This window comes from Aythya ferina (assembly GCF_964211825.1).
Source record: "Aythya ferina genome assembly, chromosome: 1".
In the NCBI taxonomy this organism is placed as follows: domain Eukaryota; kingdom Metazoa; phylum Chordata; class Aves; order Anseriformes; family Anatidae; genus Aythya; species Aythya ferina.
This window is the reverse complement of record NC_140296.1, coordinates 82,657,648-82,681,054: the sequence shown is the minus strand read 5'-3', so window position 1 is coordinate 82,681,054 and position 23,407 is coordinate 82,657,648. Positions and strand designations below refer to the sequence as shown.

The 23,407-nt window shown below is 36.6% G+C and overlaps 1 protein-coding gene across 4 annotated transcripts in view; it reads right to left on the bottom strand.

Moving 5' to 3' along the window:
- Positions 1-23,407, bottom strand: part of MBTPS2 (membrane bound transcription factor peptidase, site 2) — a 36,488-nt gene that overhangs the window by 12,427 nt on the left and 654 nt on the right. For 3 of the 4 annotated variants that reach the window (XR_014684643.1, XR_014684644.1, XM_084492495.1), the window contains exons 2-10: positions 19,371-19,519; positions 17,529-17,667; positions 13,264-13,367; positions 10,622-10,749; positions 6,832-6,950; positions 5,669-5,849; positions 3,107-3,201; positions 940-1,135; positions 745-809 (exon numbers count right to left, since the gene is read on the bottom strand). Coding sequence is in view for 2 of the 4 variants with exons in the window: in XM_084492495.1 (XP_084348621.1) it covers positions 778-809; positions 940-1,135; positions 3,107-3,201; positions 5,669-5,849; positions 6,832-6,950; positions 10,622-10,749; positions 13,264-13,367; positions 17,529-17,667; positions 19,371-19,519 (1,143 nt within the window). In the remaining 2 variants the exon portion in view is untranslated. The remainder of the gene's footprint in view (positions 1-744; positions 810-939; positions 1,136-3,106; positions 3,202-5,668; positions 5,850-6,831; positions 6,951-10,621; positions 10,750-13,263; positions 13,368-17,528; positions 17,668-19,370; positions 19,520-23,407) is intronic. The other variant, XM_084492494.1, reaches the window with a different exon arrangement.

The following is a 23,407-nucleotide window of genomic DNA, read 5'->3' as shown; positions in this document are numbered from 1 at the left end:
TAACAAAAGATATGTTTATGCAAGAACACTAGAGGATTTACACAACCAGATTTCATCACTGTTTCTAAAGCTCTTTTGTACTAAATTCCAATGCTAATTCAGAAAAGCATAATGCCTTGCTAAAGAGGTACTTCAGGATGCCTGAAGCAAAACCTCTCCCTGTGAGGTACAGCTGTCTGAGTAACAGACAAGTTCTTTACAGAAAGGGACAGTATGTTAACACTTAATACTTTTTTAAGCCCTTCTGAAGCTCATTTTCACCCTGCCACTCAAGCTACTAAGTAGGCATGAAGACAAGTTTGTTAATTCTTCCTGTACTTGCTCCAAAAGAATTACTTTTTCCTTGTATATCTGACTCAAGGATAAAATTTTGTCTAAAGGAAAGCCATAATCCATTTCAAAATAAGGAATTAAACTGCTATATGCTATTTAATTTAGGGCACTTAAAAAAAAATTTTTGGAAAAAACTATGTTGCGATTGTACTTGTGGTTTAGTAGTCATGGGAATCTGTCATAGGTACTTGGATATTAGGAGTGATTTAAGCAGTTGTGCTAATACTACAGGAAAGGCGTTGGAGCAAGATGCCCTGGAGATTTTGCAACAGCATTTTGAGAAGCGTATGTGTTAGCAAAATGCAGGTGCCTGTTTCCCATGACTAAGCTGAATGGTATCTTTTATAGAAACAGCCCTTTTATACTTTTCTGAATAAACAACTATCTCATATCACATATTGTTTCTATTACCTTTGTAACTCATTGCACTGTGCACATTTCATTTTAGGCCTGAGTAGTCCATGTCTCTCCACTGGCTGTAACAAGAAATGGATTCTGCATTAAATAAGTTAACTGATGAGTGCTCCAAGACCTTGTTCAAGCAGCCAGGAAAAGTAAACCATATTAGAACTTTTTTGTTGGACTGCTTTAATAAGTAATACGAACCTGTGTACTGTAGGTGCATAGGGTGTCCTACAAACAGCATGTCAATATGGGGTGGATGTTTTACCCTGATTAACCTTGTTTGATTTTCTAAAGAAGGAGTCACACAAAAGCTTGGAACAAAGTCCTTCTGGCAGTCCATGTTGGTTCGACAAACTTTGCTGGCCTCGATAACTTTTCGTGCTGGTAGACAGGCATACTGCAAAGGGTGTTTAAAAAGATTGTCAAATGTAAAGGTATTTTCCAACAGATCAGAAATAAAAGTACTATTCATTCCTTTTTAAAGCAAAGATCTCACTGATACGTTACTAGCCCACAAGGAGCTGGAATCTGATTATTTTTTTCCAGATCCTACGGAACCTCTACCTGATATACATTCAACCTGTCATTCCATTTTTAGTGGAATGTAGAAAAGATAGCGCATGTACCACAATAAAAGGTAACTTTTTAAAGAGCTACAGACACACACAACAAGTGTTACAAGGCATCTATATGTATGTCAGTGATTTCTAATAAACAGGGCCTTCATCAACGTACAACTGACTTATCTGTTTAAGAAATTTCAGCTTTCATTGATTAGGCTGAAGATCAGGTTGCTTTCATCGCTCAGGAAAGCAATCAACCACTCTGCGCTGACTGAGTAGTTGTGAAATGACCATTTTGAACTAGACAAATACAGCATCTGGTGCAGTGCTACGTCCCAGGTCCTACCTATGTAACACTCATTCACTCTCTGCAGGCTGAAAGACCAGATCTTTCTTGCTCCCCACAGGCCAAGCAGAGAACAGCATAAAGGAACAGGAAATTGTTTTCCCCCTCGTGTCTCTTGTAAAAGTTCCATGACAATTTTCCTTTTGTTCTTAAACACGAGCAAAGAAAGTTCTTCATCTGTTGTTTGCCTTAGGAAAGACAAAAGAGGATCTTCTTGCTTCTTAGCCTGACAGTTATGCTGCCTGATAGCTGCATGGGTGTCATACACTCCATTAACCTCAATACAAGATCTTCTATTCTAATTAGTGGGAGGGGGCACATTTTCAAATATTGCTGTGTAGCACTGCATAAACTATTTAAAATAATTGTCCAAAAACTCACAGCCATGCCAAGGACATTTGAAGGTCACAGGCTTCTGGATGCTTTTATTTCTTCGCTGTTCCTAAGTACCAGCTATGAGCTTAAGAATGTCAAAGCTCAGTAGGGCAGTGTTTATTAAACCTTGCTGAGCTCCAGGATGTTACCAGCCACTGTCATATTTCAAATGGACTGCTGGTCTGTGCTCAGTTTTCAGTGACTAAATACCACAAACTGGATATTGCTTTTTTTGTTCGTTTGTTAGGAGTATTTGTTACAGAGAATCTGTAACTATAGCAGATGTAGTAACAGAAGTTTCTATTTCTTTAGGTATCTATCCTATAGGTTAAAACAGTAACAAACTGGCAGGTGTAGAAAAGTTTACACAGTTCAAACTTGTGCTCTTTGTTCTTCTAAACAGAACTATTAAAAATACTCCATCACTGTCAATACAGATCATGTGTTTTAAGAAACATTTCTATATTTTCATGAGTGTAACACACAATCCTACTCTGTAACTTTGTATGTTTCTACATGCTAAAGAAAACCAGTGTGGTGAAAAAGGAATCAAATAGAGGCTTTACTGAAAAAAAAAAAAATTGGCATTCTCTAGGAACTTGTCTTGCATGGTTTAAGTTTTATCTAGTGAGCAGCACAGCACTGCTGACTTCACAAAAAATAACTGAACAGATAATCCGGTACTTTACTTTGCTTGTAGTGTTCGTTACCTTTAAAGATTGAAATAAGGGAATTAAGCCATTTTAATGTCTTCTGAAAAGTGTTTTTTTTTTTTTTTTTTCCTCACCAATATTCTGCATCAAATAGTGAAGATGAGGAAAGTATCTTTCTGCCTAAAGAATGAGGGGTATAAAATCTTCTCTGGTTCTTCCAGAGACTCCTTGACTAATCATGGGAAAAATTATAACTAATATTTTGGCTTGTAAGCTGTAAATGGGAAAAGTAATGTACATACTAACCTTTAATACAAACTGTAGATATTCTTAAGCACTTGAGCATGCTGCATAAATGTTGGTAAATATTTCTAGTTTCATTTAAACAATTTCATATTTACCAAACAGCATTAGCACTTTAAGTAACTTACCAGATGGCTGTCCAAGCTATTGCTGTATGAAAAGCAAATGTCAGTGAGGCTGTTGTTACTACAACATTCAACTGTGCCGTCGAGTCTTCTATAAACTAAAGAACATAGGCATAGATAAAAAGAATGATATTATAGCATAGTAACTTCCTGAATTAGTCTCTGAATAAAAGAGACCAACCATTCTGTAGCTTTCAAGAATTACAGTGATTCACAGACTCTACTTGTGGTTCAGTCAGAACTAGAAATAAACTTCACCACTTTAAGAACACAGATTTCAAGCATGTCACATGCTGATTTTTTCATCTTTACAACCTCCTCGAGATCTGGCAGATCTATTACTTCCATGTTATGAGCATTATGAATTACTAAAAAAAAAATAATTGGCTGTTGCCTCCAACTGCATTAAGCGCTAGCATAGAAATTTCCTGTTGTACTGACTTCACTGGCTGACTATTGAGATAACTAAGACTGAAGATGTCCTCTTTGAAACACAAAAGCCTTTACAGGATTCAGTTTTTGAAATATTTCCAAGCACTGGAAGCTGCAGCAGTGAATAAATGATGTTTTAAAACCCAGTTAAGTAGTGTGGTGCAGAATCCTTCTATGGATACTGTTAGTTAACCTAGCTCACTCTACAGCAACAGCTTTTTAAAACAAACAAACAAAAGAACAATTCAAACCAACAGTCACTGTAAGAATCTGTGTCATGGCAATATTGCAGTACCTTCCTTCGTTAGATCATGCTTGATATATTGGTTGCTGATTTATCACTGCATAAACTGCAGTCCACTAACATGGAGCTTTATGCCTGGGGCTTACAGGTGTAAGCACTGTGCCATATAATCCTTCCTTCAAGTACCCTAAAGCAGCCAACATATATTTTTGAATAGTGAATGACCATGAAATTAGTTCCCTTATGAACTGCACTGAAATTTTTTTTTTTTTTAATTTCAAGAAGATCCCCGGGGCATTGTTTTTTTTTGTCTAGCTTCATACTCAAATATTTTATTCTCCATTTATTTTATTGTCAAGTAGATAAGGTCCATTTGCTATATATATTTTTATTGATACTCTGCATTTATGTTAGTTGTTAACTGTCAAGATTTTGACAAATAACAGCTGCTAGAGATTGAAAAGAGTCATTTAATTTCAGAGGAATATTTCTCACTGCTGGAGGCTTATGGCTCTGAAAATGCAGGCAGACTGGTCTGATTAGAATGCAGCAGTGGGACAATGGGCTGCTAACACAATACAGCAAACCAAGCTTGGATGAAACATTAAGTCTCCTGTACTAAGTCCCTGGTATTCCAATCTAAATAGGACTGGTTCAGTTGCAGAATATGAAGTTTTATTACCTATGACTCTGAAATTACATATAAAATAGCAGAATTACAAATAAAACAGCAGAATCTCAGAATATACAGCTATGGCATCTAAGAATAGGTTCTTACTTGCCATCCCAGCCCAGCTGTAAACATTTCCAGAGTTGCCCTCATTTTCAGAAGGATTATCCAAACTCTTAAATATCTAAAAGGCTCTTACCCATACTCCACTAGCTTCCAGTTTAAGTATTTATCTTAGTTCCAGCTATAAGATTACTTTCCTTACATATTAAAAAAAAATCAAAATACTACCTTTTCAGTCTCACATGACAACTATAATGCATCAAAAATATAAGTATTTGAGCTGCCCAACCCATCTGTCCTAGTATGATGAAAAAACTGCATTGTCAATTTTCAAGCTCCAAGAATCATATAGGTTTTGCTAAGCTGCAGTCCCTTAGCTTTGGAATTCAGTCTCCATGGATGCTTGCACGAACCAAACTCTGGAAAGCTGTAGGGCATGTCGCAAGACATTCAGCCAATTTAACTTGACTGTTCATTTTTGTTCTACTTAATTTTTGTTTATTGTTATAGCTTAGTTCACTTTTTTTTTGTTGTTTCTCAGGGGTAAGTTGTTACAACAACAGCACTCTAATGTATAAATGAAAACAGAAGGGAACAGACTGATTTCTAGAAGCAATATGTGCAGTCCAGACAAAGCTAAGTTAACTGGCAAAGACATTGTGAAGTTGAAGAAGCAAATGAAACATAAAACCTCTTTAGTGAGAAACATCACAAGAAGTGGCCATAATAAAGCACATCATTGAGTTAAGCCACACAATTTGTAATGTCACACTAATCAAAGCAGTAAGGTGATGTGTGAATTTACAGCTGCAAAAGATCACTGACTTGATCCATGGAACTGAACTAAAAATAGAGAAGATAACTGTATTACTGCTAATAACCAAGTTATACAATATCTAAAAGAGGCAAGTTCCATTACACGGATCATACAGAATATTTGTATAGGATAACCGGAAGACAAGAGAACTTCTTCTATCCATCCCTTCCCTGCCTTTTATTTCACAAATAAGGAATGGCATATTGGTCACTGCTTAAGAGAAGACAGCAGACTCAACTTAATGAGAAGTCTGCCCCACTAACAAATCCTAAATCCAAAGTAGTCTGTAAGATGTGATAAAATTATAACAAATAACAAAGAGAGCACCTAAAATCATACCTCTAGCTGGAAAGCTTAATTGTTGTAGGGTGGCTGTATTTATACAGTAGCCAATCTGTGACTTCTGTGAAATATCTCCCAGACACGAATTCCAGTCTTCTACAGTATAGATTGGGCAGTCCTGTAGATTAGTGACAATATCCCCCACAAAGAGACCTCTTGGTCCATTGGCAGGAGAATCCTGAGAAGAAACACTGAGGTCAGTCATGTTGCTATAGTTGAAACTATAAGAATCTGCTTACAGTTGAATGGATGTTGAACATCCATGAAATGTTTAGGTTAGGACATTATTTTCAGAGAAACAGAAAAATTTAGGCTCCATTAGAACTGATTATTTTCACTGATGATCAGAGTATCACAAAAAAAAACATACTCCATGAAGAATAATTTATTTAGTGCATAAAGGGAAAAAAAAAAAAGGGCAAGTTTCCAAGCGTTTTCAAGGGACCTCGTCAAATCTGAGCAATTATTTTCATACAAGGTGATGTGTTTTTTCCTATCATTTCAAATTGAAGAAACATGAATTAGTACCCTAAACGTTCCAACAAAGCAGGGTGTACCTAGACTGTCGTAAGTATAAAGCACAGTAAATGTCATTCTTTTCCTGAGTTATAGCAGTTTGGTTTTAAACCCAAGAAAGACTGAGACCTTTCAGCTCTGCTCTTCTTCAACAGTTCCGTATTTGATTAAGTTGGAAAAAAATCACTCCTTTCCAGAAACTCAGTCTACTTCTGCTTTGCTTCCAGCTGACCAAAGATGCATGAAAATCAAAATAATCTTTAACATTAAAAACAGATAGCAATAAGCTAGAGTTATAAGGCACATTTGAGTAGATTTACCTGGTGCCAGCACTAAACAAATCAAATAAAATCAAAAACGAACGAACAAAACAACCCCACAGAAACAAGCCTGCAAAGTTATCTCAAATATCTAAATAGTCTTATACTATGCTTAGTAGTCTGTAATTATTCATGCCATGTCCATTCATTTACTACCACTAAAAAACATGATATCAAGAAGGCAACTTCAAGCAGACAAAAAGCGCAATATATTAGATTTTGAAGAGTGCTGCACTGACCAAATTTAATTGCGAAAATAAGAGACTCACGTACATTTCAAATCACAAACTATATAATATGAAATCAGTAAAGAACTTTTCTTACCTCTGTTACCTCTGTGACAAGTGCCCCAACACCCGTGTAATAGAAAGGGAAAAGAATGGCTGGCAGCAGAAACAAAACCATGAAACTTGCAACACCAAGAACAAAATTATGCCACACTCCTAAAAAGAAAAGGAAGAAGGTTTCTAAATAAAACATTAATATTAATAATAAAAAGGTATTTTTTGAAATGCAGGATTTTACAGTTAACTTCTAATTAACTTTTCTGAAATAATTACTATAAGAATGGATGAAAAATTAATTCACGGCAGAGCACCCTGAAGAAAATATGAGTCAATTCTAATCAATTTTAAGCTACAGCTTCTATCCACACAATTGTCAAGAACCATAAATATTAAAAAACTAGTGGAAAGAAAATGTATTACTTGTCACCTTCTACCCCAACAAACTGTCGAATTGAAGAATCTTAATAAACGGGCTTGTATATGAATGCTTTTTTTTTCTGTTTGTCAGTAAGAAGCTTAAACTTTAGTTGACATTCAATACTTTTTCATAGTTATTCCTGTTGTATCAATAATTACTTGTATATATGCCAAACAAGATTAGAAAATTATTTGAAAAATGGCTTCTTTTACAAGATAATCAGGAAAACCACACCATGAAACTAAGTTCACCAATCAGCAATTCCTAACATTATTTTTGCCAATGTATTTCTAATGGCAATCTTTACAGTATGCTGCTCTCCACAGGATGAAACAAACCTCTGTCATAAGGCAGGCTTGCTTTCCTTCAACATCTAGTACTATACAATTTTTTTCATTCCTTCTGTGCTCTTGGACAACCGTTTTGTATGACCTATGCAGGAAAACTTTTCAGTGTCCAAGACTCCTTATTTCCTTCTCACAGTGCTTCATCTTGTTAAGATGGTTTGATTCAATTCTATATTTACAGTACACTTACAGGACAGGAACTGAAATAAATGTATTTAAAAACATATTAAGCCTATCTTTCTTGCACTGTATACAATACAGCAGTCATAACCCATGACAGACTCTTATTTCCTCTGCTTATCTTTACATGCCACCCAGTCTTTTACATTTCTGATGCTGTAGAAATGAGAAACATTTTTAAAGTGCTTTAAATAAGAGTTTGTTGCTGTTTCCACTAATAGATACTCCTTAAAGTGATTTCTCTTTCTGTAAGTTTTTAATCGTATCTCACTGAAAGATAATTAGATAGATAAAGAAAATTGAATGCTGAAAAACTTTATCTCACACAAACGCATGCATGCGCACACAAACACAACAGAAGTATTAAGTAAATATTTGAACTTAAGTGTTTGAACCTTTTTATCTTAAAAATAAACTTTATTTTTTTCTCCAGCTTAACAAAGTATAAAAATCTAAGACAGAAACAAAATTGCCTTGCAACATTGTTGCCGCTAGAGAGTGTAAGCTGGAGGGAAAAAAAATAAATAAATTAAAAAGAGGTGATGGAACTGCTGGAGGGTGACAAAAATGCACTCCAATAGCTAGGAAAACATGGGCCTTAATACAATAATCTACACAATTTGCTGTGTGGAATACAGCAGGAAAGTCTAAAATAGAAAGGCTTGAAATTCATCCCAGGTGATCCCCAGAAAAATAAACAGCCTTGAAATGAGAATACCTATTGAGGCACACTGATGAGTATACCATCCATTTCATTTTGCTAGAACAGCCTCATCCTTGGAAACTTAATTCTTTATATTTAAAAAGGCACACTTCACACAGCCCTTAAAACACCTCAAAATATGCTTTGAAAATCTTTAGCTCTTTTTTCTGTTAAAGACAAAACATTTTGAAACAAATTATCTGAAAAATAATCTCAAAAATAACATATATTTTTAAATTAATTATAAGCAAGGGCTGCACAGAAGCACGTTTTAGTTATTAGGTATGCAATGAAGGCCAGAAATATCACAAGTCTCATTCGCTATTCTTGAACTCATGATGCCATCTGCTGTACAACAAATATACTGTTTAAACTTCAGAGTACAGGTGGACTATAAAAGGAATATTTAGTGTGGTTCTCTATTCTAGTTCTTTTAGTTCTTTCGTGTAGCTACAGTAAAAAATCTAAAAATTTGCCCTGTAAATTAAGATCTTCAGAAGACTGAAGACCTGATAATTGGTTCATTCAACTGCTCTAGCAAAAAAATAAATGAGTACAGTTTAACAAATATCACATTTTATTGACATCAAACATCCTTGTAATAAACTACACATAGCACTAGCTATAAAAACCTGCATGTATTTGTTATACCAAATTGATCACAAGCCATTAACGCTAAAGAGCCTTGCAAAGTGCTTGTTCCTACCTTCCATTCCCTATGTCAGGTTTCCCAAAAATTCTTATAGGTGTTTACTTGTCATCAAAGCCATGATAGCAATTCTTTTTTATTGCAGCTTATAAACTCATTTTTCTAGATCATTTCCCAGGAATGTAAGTAAACAACTCATTTTGAAAATTACGTCTTCTCTTCTGGTTTTGTTCACACTAGCTGAAAATGGAAATTAACTAATTTGAGAAAAAGGGCTTCATAAAAGTTAGCCTACTGCAGCAAATGATTTTGGTACATTACGGTATTTGGAATATAGATACCTTTACTTACCTAGCATTTACCTTCATTTACCTGATCTATGAAAACCTGAAAATAAGCTTTGCTAAATGCTTCTGTATGCCCAGTCTAAAATACTCTTTATAATTTCTCTTTATAAACAGTGTTACCACATACACAGTACTGCAGGCTGGCTGCTTTCTACTGCCCCCTGCAACAGAAAATTGTCAGAATCAAGAACTAAACAAAAATGATATTTTTTCTGCCTTTATTTCAATAGGTTGGGAAGCCCCTTTTTCTCTAGAAGTCAATAATACAAGCAAACGAGGAAGCATAACACAGTCTCAGTCTAGCTTTGCACAGCAGTTGAGCTCTGCTTCACAATAGCCAAGGAATTTTTAGTACAAAAAGCATTAAATCAAAACCACTTGGAAGTTTATTTGGAGCTGTAAGCTGCAATTCTCTTTGGATGTTTGTGATTTATCTTTTATTTCCTTCTGATAGCATTGTCAAAATACAGTCACCTACATAACAACGTAACTCAGACTTTTTTGACAGTCGTTCAAGCTATTGTTGAAAATCACATAATAGATTGCTCCTATTGCAGAAGATGGTAGTGGTCGCTCAAGGGTATTCACCTGTGACAGCAAGTCATGTTCTCATACAACCAGTCTTCTGGCTGAGTATTTATTTATTTATTTATTTATTTATTTTGTGCTCCAATGTTTTACTATTTAAGCCATATGATATGCAAAGAAAGTTAAAGGAACTTCTGCACCTGAGCTGATATAAGAGCTTATAATAATGGGAAAAGGTGGTCAGAAACCACGTTTTTTCCCAACCATATGAACAACTATTCTGAGCTTGATTGAGGACAAAACATTTTTCAAGTCAGGAAATTCATACTAATTTATGTTCCTAGAAACAGAATTATCTCCCCCAGAAGACAGCACAATATGGACAGTGATCAAAACAATTTTCTGACATCACAATTCATGTTCAGAGCAGAAGGATCACCTTTAGGTGAAGAGAAGCTTTTATGCTTCTTCATTTTAAACCTTCAATACTCTATCAAGGATTTATAAATGATATCTGTAGAATAGCTGGACTTGAGTTGGATTTAAGTTGGACTTGATGATCCTTGCGGGTCCCTTCCAACTCGGGATATTCTATTATTCTATGATAATAAGTAACTGTGCTAAGGAGAGATTTAATAAGAGCACAAACTATTACCTGCACAAAATATCCTTAATTGCTGTACTGGTGATATCAGCTGCAAGTGGGTTGTGAAGAGGTCCACAAATGCTCCAGGATAGACAATGAAGATAAAAATCCCAAATCCATTAAATCGTACTTGTTCTCTTAAAAAAAAAAAAAAGAAAAGAAAAATGAAGAGCAGTTATTGCACACAACAAATGAAAAACTGGGAGGTTTTGCATAGTACACATTTTGGACTATGAGAATAATTAAAATTACACTTATCAAACTAACTTATTCCTCCTAACATGAAGGATGGAAAGATAATTAAACTAGAGGATATTTTCTCCTGTAATTGCCACTTTTAAACAACATGCATTTATGAGGCTGGTAAAAAACAAATGCTCAACTTCAACTTCTTCTCTGCCTCCTGGCAATAACACATGAAATATTAAAAAAAAAAAAAAAAAAAAAAAAAGTAAATTTGCTTTCAAGTAATATTTATTTTAGCATATATTTTAACATTTGGGGAGTCTATTAGGTAAAAAATGGCAACCTTTATTATTGAATTTCAAAATAGTCCATGAAAAATAATCTGGAAAAGCAATGCCTTTCCTTTAACAGGAATGCTTAGAGATTTCTGGAATTTATCATTTCTCTCTTTGTCCTAAGTGAAATTCAGAGTAAATTGTAAACGTACAAAAACGAGGGAAATGTCATCTGAAAGTCAATAGGGTAAAAGGACAAATGCTATTTAAATATGTTAGTAGCTGACACTGTCATACAGATAACAGAGTTTTCACAATTGCTTTTAAAGGGCACTTTTTGGAATATCTATGTGAAGACTTTACGAAGCTAGATATTTCAGAAGGGACTTGTAAAGGCATGACAATCACGTTTCAAGCCAATTATTGCAAACAAATCAGCTAATCTCATATCTTTTCTGTGACAGTACACTGGGCAAAGCATTATATTTATTCACTTTTCATACAATCCCAGCTGCAAGAATGAAGCACATATACAATAAAAGGAGACAAAAAAATTATGAGAAGACATAAAATTACACAAAACAAATCAGAACAAAGTAATACATGAATTCTCTGCAGGTAACTCATAAAAACTGCCCTTACTAAAGATTAGTAAGGGTAATCTCCTGCCCATGCCAGATTTCATGACTTGGGTAGAAGGGATAAAGAGAAGGAGAAAAAGGCTTTTTTGATATAAGCCTTGACAAAGCTAAGGCTTGAGTATTTCATGCTTTTGTAGTTCATAGCCAATACTACCTTGAACTGAAGCTGGTGAAAGTATGTAGGGAGTCAAAATGATGTACCATAAAATATTATTATTATATACAGTAGTCATACAATTCTCCCGTAGCACTGCTATTTAGTAAAGCCTGAGGATGGACCTTGATAGCACTATAGACCCAATCTGTACTAGGAGAAAAACAAAAACATAAAAACACAACACAACAAAAGGACAAGGAGAAAACAGCAGCAGTAAGTTGCTGTAAATGGAAAAAAAAAAAAATCTCCCAAATTTTAATGGATAGTAATTTTACAATGGACAATCCAATTTTTTTTTCTCCTTGAAATAGATGGGAATCAATTTTTAACAAAAACATAACCCAAAGCTGAATATTCAGAGCCACTGCCCCAGATCTTGAGTGAAAGTATCATACCACTAAGGTATAAGAATTATTAATTCTGGTTAAAAACAGCTCCATAGTTACTCCTGGATTCTCTGCAGTTAGCCAGCAGCACATGAAGGCACTGTAAGAGAAAGGAAATTTTCTTGTCTCTTCCTGTCATGGGATGAGCAAGAGCAAAGAGCTTCGTCCTCCACAAAAAAAAACCCACTGGATATTACAGAAACCAAGCTTAAAGACAAACAGAGTATATGAAACACACAGGGTCCCACATCACTCCTTTGACTGAGAACTTTCATTGCTATAAAACAGGTTGTAACAGGTCCAAATGCAGTCACGACTTCTTATTCTCAAGAAAATTAGTGAAACAACTTAGGGCTTCATGCCCATGGGACAAATAATGCCTATGATGTCCCCAGAAAATGTGGAGGACACCTGAATATCAGTTCTGATAACCACCACTTAACCCTCTTATGTTGGAGTGTCGTTTAACAGTAATTGACTAATCATCAAATAACATCTTTGTGAAATAATCATCACAGTTAACAGTGACATTAAGAAATTCATCTGTGATCAAAATTAACACATCTCTGACATTAACAAGGGCAAATCATATCTGAGTTACTGCTGTTCACATGCTACTCATGAGCTGTGTTTAAACAAACTAATTTAAAATCTATTTTAAAGTACCATTCTACAATAGCATGCAGGTCCTCTTCAAATGCCACAGCTTCAGAAATGAAATTACTGTATGAAAAACAAGATCAATTATGAGCAGAATTACTAAACCTGATGCAGCGTGGCATATTTACAAAGCAAAAGTCTTGTCTCGTGATCAGTAGAATAGGCACTGTATTAAAACTCTGTCCTTTCTTGTACATCCTTCCAGACTTAAAATCTAAGGAAGCTGCTATGAAATACAGAATAAACAGACTCTCTAGATAAACTGAAGAAATGCTAACAATGTTCACCTGTAATTGGAATATTAGTCTTTCTTGGCACATAGTAAGAGAAAAGTAGTTTGTATTACCGAATAGCTGCCACCCCATGGCCGACTTCGTGTATCACACCACTGATGAGGATTGCAGAGAAGAAATAGGTCAGCTGGCTGACAGGCAAATTTACACCAGGCACCTGTTCATGTGGGCATGACAACAAAACAAAACACACTAGGAAACCAAGAGGTACAAAGACAAATCATCCTGCCTCTAACCTTGCTGCTCTCACTCAGCTTTCTCAGCCCACCATCACAGCAGGAGCCACACACACAGCACTAGTGGTTTGTACCTCTTCTCTCTGTTTAGTCAATCTAGTTTAAAATACACTGAATATATATTCTTTTGTTGAAGGTTGAAAAGCTCTGTAGGTGAAAAAGCCTTCTCCCTCCCCTCCTCAGTCCCCACAACCATAACAGAGTGTGCCCTACTCTATATTAAGTTCCAGAAGTTTATAAAAAAATACAGACTTCAGCTAAAATGAGACAGGTTTGGCACTGTGAGCAATAGTTTACAATATCCTGTAGATATTGTATGCGGTTATTGAGATCTTAGAGACCTACCCTTCAAAAAAAAAAAAAAAAGTAATACATTTAAAACTGGAATTGTCAGTGTCTCTTCTCTCTTTCACCTTCTTGTCTCTTTCACGTGACACCACCCCAAATTGAAAAGATCAAAAAAAAAAAAAAAAAAAGAGTAACTTCTGTCTATTGTTCAAGCTTTGGCAGTCTGCATATGGCAAATTAACACTAAAAAAAGCACTTGCAATGAAGATGTTATTTTAATTGATGTAGGACATAACATGCAGCCCCCCAATTCTTCCTGTGGCTGTGGATTCCCATCGTTCCCAAGCTCTTCTCTGCACTAGTTATGAGGTAACAGCTCCTTCCAGCCAGGCTCCAAAGCCAGTCAGGAGGAAGCCTCCCCTCTTTCCATGGGACAGGGATGAGGACTGCTCAATTCCCACCTCCTCTCTGCTGCCGTGGCTGCAGTAGGAAGACGTGCTGCTGACTCAGGCACAGTTGCCCTGTCTGCCCTGCTGCTCCCCACGCTCCTGGCATGGAGCACCCCAGAGCTAACAGCTGCTGTGCACATGGCATGAATTGTGATCCAAGGGCAGAAAAGAGATGCGATGGGCTAACATTTCTGACCTGCCTGTAAGACCCTCTAAAAACGACCTCATGTGACACAAAAGGCTGCAGCTCCTGGCTGCTGTTCTCCAGACATCAGATCCAACTGAACAGACCCTATCCAACCCTACCTTCATTGAGTCCTGCCTGTTTCTCAATTATGTGCATTCAGCTATCCATGAAGAACTCTGCAACAGCTTGATGAGACAATCTAGCTAAAATCCTTTGGAGAACTGTCTTCATTAGTGTTACACTGAATCATTTCACAACGAACGTTCAGTGTGACCATGACCAAGATATTTATCTTAACTGGCACGATTGTGCCTCACTGCATGAGGACAGCTGCTCTTCACTCATGAGGCTTCCATTGCTGGCATTGAAGCATTAGCTGGTTGCACTACTGGATCAGTTAACTGGCATTCTCAGTGGTTCTTTGCTCCAGGAGCATGGGAGGACAGACAGCTATAGCAAAAGTTCCTATTGCAATACCACCGTGACTGTATCACATTAGAAAACAACACTGAGTGCTTTCACATATCATGTCAAAGAAGCTAGGTTAAGATACACCTAAAGAGGGAGCTAAGTCTTGTGAAGAATTCACGCAGTATTTTGTTAACAAGCATTGTCACCTCATATTTCACAGTCTTCTGGAAATGCCTTTAGTAAAAAAAAAAGGTCCTTTCCTAAAACCTGATCTGTTTCTTGCCCACTTTTGCTAATAGACAACCAACACAAGGGGAGGAAGTTGGCCTGTTCTCCCACGTGCCTGGTGACAGGACGAGGGGGAATGGGTTTAAGTTGAGCCAGGGGAGTTTTAGGCTAGATGTTAGGAAGAACTTCTTCACTGAAAGGGTTGTGAGGCACTGGAACAGGCTGCCCAGGGAAGTGGTGGAGTCACCATCCTTGGAAGTCTTCAAAAGACGTTTAGATGTAGAGCTTAGGGATATGGTTTAGTGGAGGGCTGTTAGCGTTAGGTTGGAGGTTGGACTCGATGACCTTGAGGTCTCTTCCAACCTAGAAAATTCTGTGATTCTGTGAAAAACAACCCAGTTATCTACAGATGGGTACATTGGATAAAAATGGCTGAATAAAAAAAAAAAAAAAAAAAAAAAAAAAAGGATGGGTCCAAAAATCTAAATCAATAAAACGTAAGTGTAACTCCCTTTCTCCAAAGAGGAAGGATAAAGGCTAAGCAGATTTATGCCAAAGGCTGGCTAAAACACAGTTAAAAATTAAAATAAAATAAAAATAATAATAATAAAAAAAACACTCTCTCCTCCAAGGCAGTCAATTAATTATTAAACATATTGATGTCTAATTTAAATGATTAGAAGGTCCTCCTCACTTGTTCTTCACTTCTTTGCAACCACATGGTCACTTTTAGTGCCAACTTACGCTACCACATTCCGGTCAATAGAATACTCAAACTCTTTGAAGGCAGAATTACAGAACTGTGATGGTTGAGAAACAAAACAAAAGGAAAAGAACCACACAGGTCACCTTAGGAGAAGTAACCTTATCTCCTTACATGACATTACATTATCTGTATACAATCTATCTTTTTCAGTACTGATCTCTGCTCTTGGTTTGAGTGCAGTGATACTGCCAATGAGCAGTCATTGCGGAATCTATTCCACATTGAAACTGTTAGTATTTCTGCTTTCATAGTTCAGACCAGACTACTTGCTAAAGCTCATCTTCACTTTGCTCACCTTTTATTTATGTCACTTTTGCAGAAGAGCGGAGCATTGCAAATGACTACTTTACTTTGGCATCACAAAAGTGGATGGATTCATGCAGTGATCACAAAAAATGAAAATATAAGAGAGCTATATCTTATTCTGGAATGCAAGACACATGTGCTTAACACAGACCCTGTTGGCAGGTAAGACGTTTTCAGTCCCATGTTCAATTTGTGCTCTACTAGACACACAGCATACCACCAAGACTTCCCACTCCCTCCTGCCTGCTTCTGGAGATAATTCAGGAGCAGGCTGTGGACCAGGTGACTACAGTGGCAGTACCAGCAGTTCTCTCCCAGGTTACCACTTTTGCCAACACATACTGCATTTGCTGCATTCACCCTACATGTGTGAAACAAATCCAAACCATCCCAAATACACTGAGTTTATAATGCATGCTAACGATCAGGCTGCTCACGTTCATGCAATTTATTTAAGTCTAGTGGCATACGGTCAGTTTAGCACTTATGGGAAGGTCTGTCAAGGCAGCACACAATTCCCAACTGCTGTTTGCTAGACTAGCTGAGCAATACAATAGAGCAAAATGGTTGGGTACCACTGCTCTAAGCCATATGGTAGAAGGCAGAGCAATCTTATAGGACTTTTTGCTTTCCTGGAAAATGACCACACATTCTAGCCAGACAGCATTCTTGGTGAAATAAGGTTAGCTAGGAACCTTTCCAGGTTAAACCTGTTGTAAGGGTAATGTTACTTCCATTACTGCCTTATGTATTTTGATGCAAGATATAAAGACAGTATTTGCAATCTTTCCTATTCTATAAACTCAAGATTTCTTCCTAAAACAACACAATCTATTGTCCAGCATCAGAAATCAATTAAATAAATTATTAGGCCTTTGACTAGATACTGCCAGAAACAGAACACTCAATTTCACACTGTAAATTAGGCAGAGGTCCTTGAACAATCCAACAACACGCGATCTCCTCATTAATGAATCTTTGTTTCCACAATCACACAAAGCTCTTTCCATTTCTCTCCTTCTCCGCTGATGTTTTGTATTGTAATAAATGAGAACTCTTCTCTTCCTACGGTTTTTCATTTTGCAGATTTCAAGGCCATCACTGGCTGTACACTGCACAGCTCAGAGAAGGTAAATTCTTATTGCTGTTTTGTATTCTTAGTACTGTGATAATTTAAGACCTTTCAAAATTACCAACCAGTTCTCACTTCTGAGAATATTTAATATAAATTCTTTCACATATTTGCAATCATTTGTCTTCCTCTCTCTTTACTACCTCCACCCTCCATTTTTAAGGCTGGTAACAAACCAGCAACGTTTTATTTAAACTAATATTAGCAATTAGGTTATTCTTGCATGGGAGGATTTAAGTATCATATATCCCATTAAGAAGTTGGTTAGTATCCGTTCACAGCCCTCAAATGAAGACCTGAGGAGAGAACACTTACCACAACTTGCAGCATACGATCATTCTGGGCTTTTGGTGCCTCAGTTAGCATCTGTGTCAGCGTCTGCATCAGTGTCTTTCCAAGAAGAATAACAGAGCCAAACATGGCAACTATACCAAACACCATTCCCATGCTGAACCTGCAAAGACAGGCAAATAGTTCAGCAATACATAGGCACAGGAAGCTCGTGCATATTTTCTGGATATTTAAGTTCGCACATAAAGCTCATAGGGCAAAACTTACCAAGGGCCACTACTATTAATTCATCAACAAGGAAGTACCTAAATATGAGCTAAAGGAAACAATGACACTAATAACATATAGTAGTAACGTATTTAATAATACATAATATTTTCCTTGTTTAGTGTTTGACATCCAAATCACATCCCGATTCATCTTCGAATATTTTTATGCTGTTCTTATGCATTCTATTTTTTATTCAGTTACCCAACACATGTAACTTGCCATTAGCTATGAATAAAAACATAACTTTACAATGTATAATTTACCATGTTGCACCACACCATCACATATTTAGAAATCTGGATCAGGCGATGGGGTGGCATACATATTTATATAAGCTTTTTCAATAAATTTTGCATCTTCCTCACCAGCAATAAAAAGTGATAAAGAACAATAAATGAGACTCAAACTTCTTTAAAGAAGAAAAATTAAAAGGTACAAATGCAAGACCAGATGAAAATCAATTACTTAAAACACATTCTTCTTCTCACCCATTCACATTTCATTAAATCAGTGTGAAAAATCATTTCAATTTACTTTAGTTCACCTAATGGTGAATTTTTATTCACCATTATTATTATTATTATTTTACACAATTCAATAGTTGAAGGATGTGATAAAGTCTATTTTCTAGCTGCAACATTTCAATTTACTACCAGTCCTTCTTCCTCTCACAATCACGTACTTGTTCTCTTACCATCCTTAATAAGGCTCACTGGAAATTAGCAATTTTATTTTAAGCAATATGCACTTGTAATGCTAATTAAAGAGACCGATGGAAACATTATACTGTAATAAATTATACACATTAAAAAATTGTGATTGATACAGAACTACTTAAAAGCAAAGTAAAACCATTAGATACTAGAGAAACCAATATGAAGCAGACTTCTCTTTCACAATTATCTCACTAATGGTAGCAATACAGGAAATGAAAAGAAATTCAAGCCTTACTTATTTTTATTTTCAGAGTGGATATAAAACAACACTAGGGAGGAAATTCACCAATAATTTTCTGAATCAGTCCAAAAGCATCCATATTAAACACCCAGCTTATTTACCCGTTACCAGCAGTCTGTGCAATCTTCGCAAGGAAAGGTGCAGGCAGGTAAAAGACAGAGCTAGAGCAATGTCCTTCTGAGTAGGTACAGTTGCTGAATGTCTGGGAAATCATTGGCAGCAGGGGCACAACTGTCTCTGGATAATTTGTAAACTCTAGTGATCAGCGGAAAGCTTGGTGTACAGTAATGGGCAGATCTGGGATATGAGAAGCTGCTTTCAGATCTACCTCTATAGAGTACTATATGTAATAGCTTTATACTTAAGACCTATGAATAGCTCAAACCACAGGTAAAAATACAGTTTATAGATGTCTTGTTTTACAGCATCCCCATATGTAATCTAGCTGTAGATTTTTTAGCAGAGGGCATAGACTTATGCTGGCACAATACCTTTACAGCAACCCTGTTTGTTTGGTTTTATCCTTAGCCTATAGAAATAACCACATCTAGGCATTCCACTTGTAAGGATGAAAAGCACAGATGTGGTGATAGTTGCTGCCTCTGTATTTGACAGAAAAGAAAAATCATGAATTTATACCATAAATAGAGAAATCTGGGTTTCCATCTCCCCCAGTTGTAGAACTGGTGGTTGAAGAGAGCTGTTTGCCATCGCATGTGAAAAGGAGAGATGCTCAAGCCATAGGTCAGCAACCAGTCTTCATAAGATGCCTTCAAAGAGCTGGATGACTGCAAAACAATGGAAAGTTAGTTTAACCCAAAACTTTCAGGAAGATTCTGTATCATGTGACCAAGCAGCAAATCAGACTCATTTATATAAAGACAGATGTATAACTTCAAGTACATGTCCTGTGCATTATTTATATTTTGATATATAGGTGTGACCTGTAATACAAAAAGGCTACACCACTGTTATGACGCAAATCACAAGTTTAGAAATGGAAGAGAGATCAGCCATCCAGTGTTATTTGGCAACTGCAACCTTGTATCATCTTTCCTAGAGTTAAATCACTTTCCATAATTTTTACCTGCCTGGTCAGAAGGCTAAAGAATGAAGTGTTGATGGTATTTTTCTATGTGCAATTACATTTTAGTAAACGTAAAAGTTAAAAGATTTTAAAACTGCAACGAAGTAAAACACAATCTGTTGGCTTTCATTTGGCATCGGCTTGTTTCTAACATTGGTGAGATGTGGAGCAGAAACGTGGGTATTGTTTAGCAAGGGTCAAAATGAGGTCTATTTTTCAAACACTGTGACTGAAGAGACTCTGAAATATTTGATCACACCATCAAAAAGCCAAAAAGACTTTAAAAGTATCACCATGTATTGCAACAGTGATTTCATTCACTACGATCATTTTCCAGCATTTCAAGATACTGTTGGAACTCCTTCCTGCTAATTCCAAATATTTTCTTCACAACTTGTCTTTGCAATGAATGCGACCTATGGACTATATAATTAATAGTTTACCACAGTAGTATCTAATATTATAGACCAGGAGAAGTAGTTTTGCAATTGTTATTTTATAGTATGTGGTGTTGGTCTTCTCTCAACCTGCTTTGTGGAAGTTAGCGTCAGAAAGCCTGCTGAAGGACAGCTTTCCTTAGAGGTGAAGGAGGAATTCATAGCTGAGGAAAAGTGTACCAGAGCTGTGAGCCTTCTGACTCTGGGCTGTTCCCAGGGCAGGAGTGTGTCTGACATAATCCAGACAAGTCTTCAGAGCTGTCTGAACTACAGCATTGTTCCCGAATTTCCCTGTGAGCAGCAGCACCTACTGAAGACATCAGGAATGCGCAGTTCACAAGGGGCTCCCCTCTGCCCCCCCAGAAGGAACTTCACAACTTTCTGGCTGTTGGTGAAACAAATTTAGAACTCGCCAAGTTCCGTGCATTCCTCCTTTCCTTCCGCAGCAACGGTGGAGAATAAGCAGCTCATCTTGCACAGCCATAGACTTTCTCATTTTATTGAATTAACTAAAATTCAAGCACTAAAAAGGCCTTCCACGATGCCAGAGCCACTTGCTCGTCGTTCATTTATTACCTATTACACCATTTTATCCTTCCTACCCATGTGTTTATGCATAAATTCCTTCTTCAATTTACTGGTTTCACTAAGATTTTTGTTCAGTCAGCTGAGGACAAACATAGAAGTTCTCATCATAATGCATCCCCTAGTCAGCACTGGTCTTACCCTACACCACCACTACGTTGTCCACAACCATATCAGGGTTTGCTAGCCTAGCTGTAACAGAAGAGACCACAAGGAATATTCCATTTTTACAAAGCATACGTAAGCCAGTGAAACAAGGAAAATGCCTCCTCGCATAATCTTGAATAATTAAGAGCAAAAATATGCACAACATTAAGTACATTAGTCTTTTGGGACTTAAGGAAACAAACATCCTATTCACACGGGATCCCCAAAACCAACAACTAACTAACCACCACCACCAAAAAACTCACAAATATTATAACTGGAAATAGAAATTTGGCACTTCAAAAATAGCTCTTATCTTTATCACATGCAAAATCAACCTAGAAACTTCTCCCCTAGAAATTCCACCAATGCATCCCACCAATTCATTGCAACCACACCACAGCTCCACTGTACCAGCAAGGCATAAACAAATATGCATTTTTTAATGAGAAATAACAAGATTACTGACCAATACTTTGGCCAAAAGACACCAAAAATAATTTTCCTTTGGGATTTTTCTCAAAAAAAGTTGAGTAAGTGGTGTTCATAACCATTAAATGGGCATCCCTTTAATTTAAAGGAGTAAATGACTGTATTCCTTTTTTCCCCCCAATAGGATCACCACGTTACCAGGTACACCCTCACGCCCTGGTATGAAGTATGTTGGTACCTTAAATCTCATTTCAAGCTCCCTCCACAGACTTTGGCTCCACTTCTTTAGCTTGAGCTCTAAGTGATCTTTGTTATATTAATTTCACTATAAAAGCAATACCCTTTTTATTTATGCAAGCTTTCAAAATAATGGATGTCTGCTGAATACTCCGGGAGCTCCACAACTATCTGCCAGCAAGCAGGAGCCCTTAACATTCTTTCGCGCTGACAAAGTCTGTTCGAGAGCCCCGAACCATTTCAGCTTCCTGACCTTAAAAGCTGAAGGCTAACCTTGACTGAATGCGCCTAATGCATCTTTTATTTCTGATAGCAGAAGGAGGGACAACCTTCCACCCTTTTCACATCCCTGATCCTTCAGGCAGAATGAAATGGGATGATTTAGCATGCTGGGGAGCAGGAATTCAGGGGTCTGCCTACGTGATTCCCTTTTTTAAGACCCAAACTTCGCTGGGAAACTTTTGTATCAGTGTTTCAGTAAAGAGCAACAAGAGGGGCTTACATTTCCAAGTCCCACATTGATTTCTTGCTGATTTGCTAATGCAAATACATCTTGTAATTCAAGCAATATTACGTGAATTTATTTATGCAAAAAGACATACGCACAGTTCCTCCTTTCATACTAAAGAGTTTGAAAGGGTTGAGACTGCACCCAAAAATGTTGGAAATCAGAAAAACTGTATAAGAGAAAACTGAGCATGAGACATTCAACATTGAACAAATTTACACAGAATAAACATCAACTGCAAGTTATAGCACACATCCTTTTCTTGCCAAAAATATTTTTAAAAAAATACATTAAAACACTCTAATATTTTTAATTCGTGTTCTGTGCGCCGTTTTGGTGTACTTAAATTTTACGGAATGGGAGATCTAAGCTGGGACTAACTTTTGCTACAGTTGCTAGCAATCTAGGGTTATGAGTGTGGTGGGAGATTAAGCATACTAGCAATAGAACAAACATGAGTTTCCTGACTATATAAATCTGGTTATTTAATCCAAGTTCTATTTTGTTAGCGGTACTCACAATGAAACTTATCACTGAGATGTATTGACATCAGATCCATCAATAAATTCACAGAAACCCAACAGCTTCCACATCATTCCTGATGATTAATTACCTTCGTCAACTTCTAGGTAAACATCACAGTTAAAATTTAACTCCTGGACTCTCCTGCCTGCTAGAGCATTCTAGGCATTCCCCTTCCTTTTTCAACATAACATGTATTAAATTTGGTGTAATAAAACTTGATAAATCTTCAGATAAATTATTGTTGTTGTTGTCATTTGCATCATTAAAACGTACAGACTAGTATTTGACAAGAACAGCTTTCATCATTTGCTGAGCTCCATAACAATTAGCAGCAGGGGGAGCCAAGTATCTTTCAAGTTCCCTCATCACCCAAAACTCAGCTTTCCTTATAACATTTTTCCCTGGATTTTACACCAGTGACAAAACGAACATTTGTTACTTTGCAGAAATGCTAAGCCCCATTTGCACTCGGTAGAAGCAGATGCGGTTCATGGACTGCAATGCAAACTTCAAAAAGCAAAGGAATTAGAGATGGAGCATTTCCTTTGGTATTTTCCTTATATTTAAATACCACAAGTCCTGTTTTGAATACAAAGTTATCTATCGATCGTTAATATATATATATGTATATATATATATATATATATATATATATATATATATATAAATGAGACTCATGCAGTGCACACATGCGTTCCTGGATATAATGACACGGTGA